Here is a 4,737-nt window from a genome sequence, read left to right as displayed (position 1 = left end):
CCATTTTCTCCATCTTGCTTTCTCTGTGTGTCTTTCCATCCTTCCTCTTTTTTTATTTCTCTTTTCTTTTTTGTTCACCCCCATGCACAGAACCAACCTCCTTCTCCTGCATGGCACCCCCTCCTATCTCCATAGTTTCAATTTCATCTTGTTCATCAGTTTTATTGGATTTTAATTGGTTTTCCCCTTTGTCTCTCTCCCTCTCTTCCTCTCCCTCTTTCTCCCTGACGCTCTCTCTCTTCCATTCTCTCTGTTTTCATCTTGGAGACAGTGGTGTGCATGCAGCCTCAAATCTAAGTCACTGCCTGTCAGGCTGCTCCGTTTATGCGCTCTGCGACTCTCTTTTCCTCTCCTCTCTCCTCAGTGCTGTGCTGCACTGCATTCCTCGTCTCTCCTCTGCCCACATCTCCATCTCTCCTCATTCTCGTTCTCTTTTCCCTCTTCCTCTACCTGCATCTCTCTCACCCTATGCGCTCTTCTCCCTGTTGTGCATTGCTGCGCTCTGCTCCGCTGTTTGGGAAAATACTCTACCATCTCATTTTTTTCGCGCCAGAGCTGAGTGCACTTCAGCTACTGGTGGAAGAGGAATTAGATGCTCATGGAGCTCCAGGTTTGACTTCCCTTGGATTCCTTGGATCTGTGTGAGCTGGAGAGGAGGAGAGGGCAGGAAGGGAAGGAGAAAGGGGGCAGAAAGCTGCTCAGGTGAGAGCTTCGTGTGCTTGTGGAAGTAAAGGCTTAAAGGTGGTGGTGCTGGTGACGTTGGTTGGGGTTAGTGGCTGATGGTTGTCCGTCAAGGGTCATGCCCTGGGACTTGCGTGCTTTTCGGCAGTTGGAGTTGGAGACCCTCTCCCATTTTTGTCCCCCTTGTGGGGTAACATTGATCCTGGTGCCGGGAAAAACTGCCGGGCACCAGTGGCTGAACCGTGAAGAGTGGACACCATGAACCAGCTGGATGCACCGCGGCCACTGAACTGGACCATCAGAAAACTGTGCCATGCAGCCTTCCTACCATCTGTACGCCTGCTAAAGGTAAAAGAACATGAAATTTAAAAAATAGATGCCTGGAGAGATTTTGTTAAATATGTCATGCAGTCCTCCTGCTATCCTGATGCTTTTCCAAAAGAACATAAGTAGAAAGAGGTGTGAGGGCACAAAATGAATGCTGAGGAAGCCGCTGCGCTTTTTGGTGCATACATCAGTGGATGCAATGCAGTCATTAAGAAGTAATAGAGGGGATAATGTTGTTAAAAATGAAGAGAAGTGTGGCAAAGCTGCCGGTGTAACACTCTTAGAGGGAAGCTTAAAGGTTTTGGAAGTAGATGGCTGTGCAAAGTGGATGCGCAAAGAGTGGAGGATAAAAATGGAGATGGGAAAAGCGAGAGCATGATGCTACAGAGGCACGGATGAGAGAGTGGGATAGAGAAATTAAAGAAGTGTGATAAAAGAGAAAATGCAAATAATTTAATTATTTTTTTGCTGATAGCCAAAAAAAGAGAGAAAGAAACCGAGAGAAAGAGGAGGAGATGGAAAGACATCAGAGAGGGATCCAGTCTTAAAATAGCAAGAGGGTTACACAGAGGGTGAAGGTGGAAGCATGAAATGTCGACATAAAGTGAGCGAGAAAAGGGGATGTGAGAAGGGAAAAGAAAAGGTAGATGACAAACTGAGGAGGCATGTAACGAGTTAAGAGAGGATTTGTGGGAATGGGTGAGCGGGAATGTAAAATTGGAGGTGGCAGACATGACTGAGGAGCTTTAGTAAAGAAGTGACAACAGAAGACAGATTTTAAAATGAATTCTGCCATGTACCTCGATGTAAAGAAGTTAGAATTAACCAGGTTTATTTGGGGGTTTTTTGGTGAACAAGTGTAAATTCATCTGTGTGCCTGAGCATGTGTGGCTGCCTTTGTGTAAGTGTGATTTGTAGCCTCTGCAAATCTACAGTGCAGTCTTTATAACGCTTGCTTACTGACATTTGTTACCTAAATCCTATTTTTTATGCATTTCTGTGCTTTCATAAGCCAGTTACAGGCACTCTGTAAGACGGTCTATTGTCAGAGGTCTTGAATGGCTCTTCTTCAATGTCCTTTGAGCTAGCTTTATCAAAGTGTGTCACACAACAGTATTGCTGTGATGTTGAACCACACAGCCAGCAAAATCATTGTATGTGCATTAGGATGTTTTGTGTGTGTGTGTGTGTTTTAGCATGTGTTGTGAAACTTTACATGAGAGGTGTTTTTTCAGGCAATTTTATTTCAAGAGTGAAATGTTTGTGTAAGTGAAAACACTCCAAACATCAGTGAATTGATACAAATGTTTTTGGTGGAACATTTCTTCTTATTCATGGAAACACTTGCCAAATAAATTTTTAGACTCAAGAGTGTGAAACTCTTGAGTCTTCTGGATTAGAAGAAATAATATTTTACCCACCTAAGCTTTCTCTGGCTGTAGCAGAGGATGGAAAGTGAGACTTTTTGAATTTCGTGTAACAAATGATTCCCTGGCTCATCCAATAGCTAATCAGGACATATTTTTATCTTAAGAAGCACACACTGTATGTGAAAGATCCAAGTAGCCACCAGGTCTAAAAAGAAAAGCATTTCTTTCTAATGACCAGCAGGGGCGCTCTTCTGGTTCCAAGAAGAAGTCTGATTGTAAAGAAATCTTTGAGGAAGTGATTTTAATTCCTACTGGATTTGTTACCCCAGTTAACATGTTCCAGATGAGTTTATGGTCTCAAGACTGAGTTTCAGATCTTTTTAAATACAGCATGTTATTCATTTTTGCACACTCTGGTCACATTTAGTGCAAAATGGATGATACACTTTAGAGTTGGTGAGTTTTCAGTCATTTTCACCCATAATATTTAGTTTTAATCCCAAAATGATGGCAGCCAAAACTCAAGGCTTCTTATTTGTAGTCCACAAACCAATAGTTGATGTTGTGGTGGCACTGTATGTCTTTCACACAAAGATGCTCTAAGTCTGACAGCACCATTGCCACAGTGCTTCGTATGTACACTTAAGAATTACCTTCTCGATATTTTGTACAAAGTGCCTCACTTTGAGTGGATCTTTGCTTCAGGATGACTCCTATAAATAGTGCTGCTTTTGAGCAGCTGAGTTTTCATTTTTGAGGTTATGTTTACAGGCATCAACAGACACAGCTGATCCTTTTGCCTCACCTGTACTGGCACCATGGATGAAGCTATACTACAGAGGATTACGGTTCTTGCAACTACTGAAACAGTTTATGTGAATCCTCCCAGGGAGACATCAGGCTGTCAGTATGAAATTAACCTAATAACCTTTCATTATTGTTGGAAATTTCTGCTTGGCAAGCACTTTCCTTGCAGGCCTCTCTAACTGACCTGCCCCCTGCTGCTAAATGCATACTTAAATTCATATGTGTGTGACTACAATTTTTATAGGCTGCCAGAGATGTCTCCATGTGTGGGCACAGTGGTGTTTATGCATAGGTGTATAAACATATAGTTATCGACACTGCAGCAAACACGTGCTAGTGCTGGGTTGTGTGAATAGCGAGTGGGATTGACCATGGACCATTTTTCCATATGAAGCTTCCCTCTTACCTCTAGCCTTTCCATGCACAGGCGTACTCTTTCAGTGTGTTTCATTGTATAAAACCAGAAGTTTTTTTTTCTTTTTTTTTTTTAAATAAATCTAAAATCTTGTTTTCTTTAGTTAGTTTAGTTTGGTTTTACAAACATGCTCCTACATGCTACAAACTTTCACAATCCGTGTCTTCTCGAAGCTAACCAGTGATGCAATAACATGTAATTTCTGCAAATAGAAACCTAACCTGCTGACGTACCTCTAGCTTGGGTATCTTTTATGGTCTGGTGTAGAAATGGAGTCAAACAAAACACAGATTGTTGCCCCATGTGAAACTTGCTCTTTTATGTGGACTGATATGAAAGCCCTCTTATGCTGGTTATGGTTTGCGATACAGGTTTAATAATATGTTTGTCTCTGTCAGAGCCTTTGTTTCTCTCTCAAAACGATCACATCTTTGCAAGATTGAACTTTTTACAAGTGTAAGCCTGGGATTTTGTGTAGACTTTGTTGGATAAAGTGTGAAAAAGGAAAATAATATTAGACAGAAAATTGGAAATCTTGTTTAGTGTTCTGTGCACCTATAATCCTCAGCTTGTTTCACACGTGTACCTTTATCTGTTCTTTTTCTTTTCATCATGACAGCCTTTCTTATCTTCCACATGTTTGATTGTGTGCTTTGTACTTTACTTTTGTTCATAATGGGATGTTGTTGATGTGTTATATTTTCATTATATTCATGCGTCCTCTCGGGTTATAGGATGTAAAAGAACCGCAACATATATTAAATAATTCTCTTCATGAAGTCGTCAATTTCCAGTGGTCATCCCATCGTTGCCAAATTTTGCCTCTTCTCTTCCTCGCTTCCTTTTTTTATTCTGTTGCTTCTCATAATCATAAAGCATAGATAACACTCCCATCTTATGCAAAATAAATGGAGGATGGCATGTGCTGCTAAAAGAATTTCTAAAAATAAATCTGTTACATAAAAAGGTACACTGTTGCAGAATGTCTAGTTTGGCTGTGAGGAGTGGCTATGTTTGGGAGTTTTTCTTTTAAACAGTAAAAATAGAATTTAAAAATAAAACGATTGATATGAATGTGACACGTGCGATATTCAGTAGATATACACACACACACATATGTGTGTGTGTATATATATA

At 40.8% G+C, this 4,737-nt stretch overlaps 1 protein-coding gene across 1 annotated transcript in view; it reads left to right on the top strand.

Moving 5' to 3' along the window:
- The first annotated feature begins 258 nt into the window (after positions 1 to 258).
- The window catches only part of trpm3 (transient receptor potential cation channel, subfamily M, member 3), a 118,084-nt gene continuing 113,605 nt past the window's right edge, over positions 259 to 4,737 (top strand). Inside the window, 1 exon segment of the mRNA XM_013909931.1 lies at positions 259 to 1,029. Within this exon segment, the coding sequence (XP_013765385.1) occupies positions 940 to 1,029 (90 nt within the window). The 5' untranslated portion in view covers positions 259 to 939.

The sequence above is a fragment of the Pundamilia nyererei genome, unplaced genomic scaffold, assembly GCF_000239375.1.
Source record: "Pundamilia nyererei isolate P.nyererei 1_Seehausen unplaced genomic scaffold, PunNye1.0 scaffold00033, whole genome shotgun sequence".
Taxonomy (NCBI): Eukaryota; Metazoa; Chordata; class Actinopteri; order Cichliformes; family Cichlidae; genus Pundamilia; species Pundamilia nyererei.
Note: the sequence above shows the minus strand (reverse complement) of the source record. Positions and strands in the feature narration are given on the sequence as shown.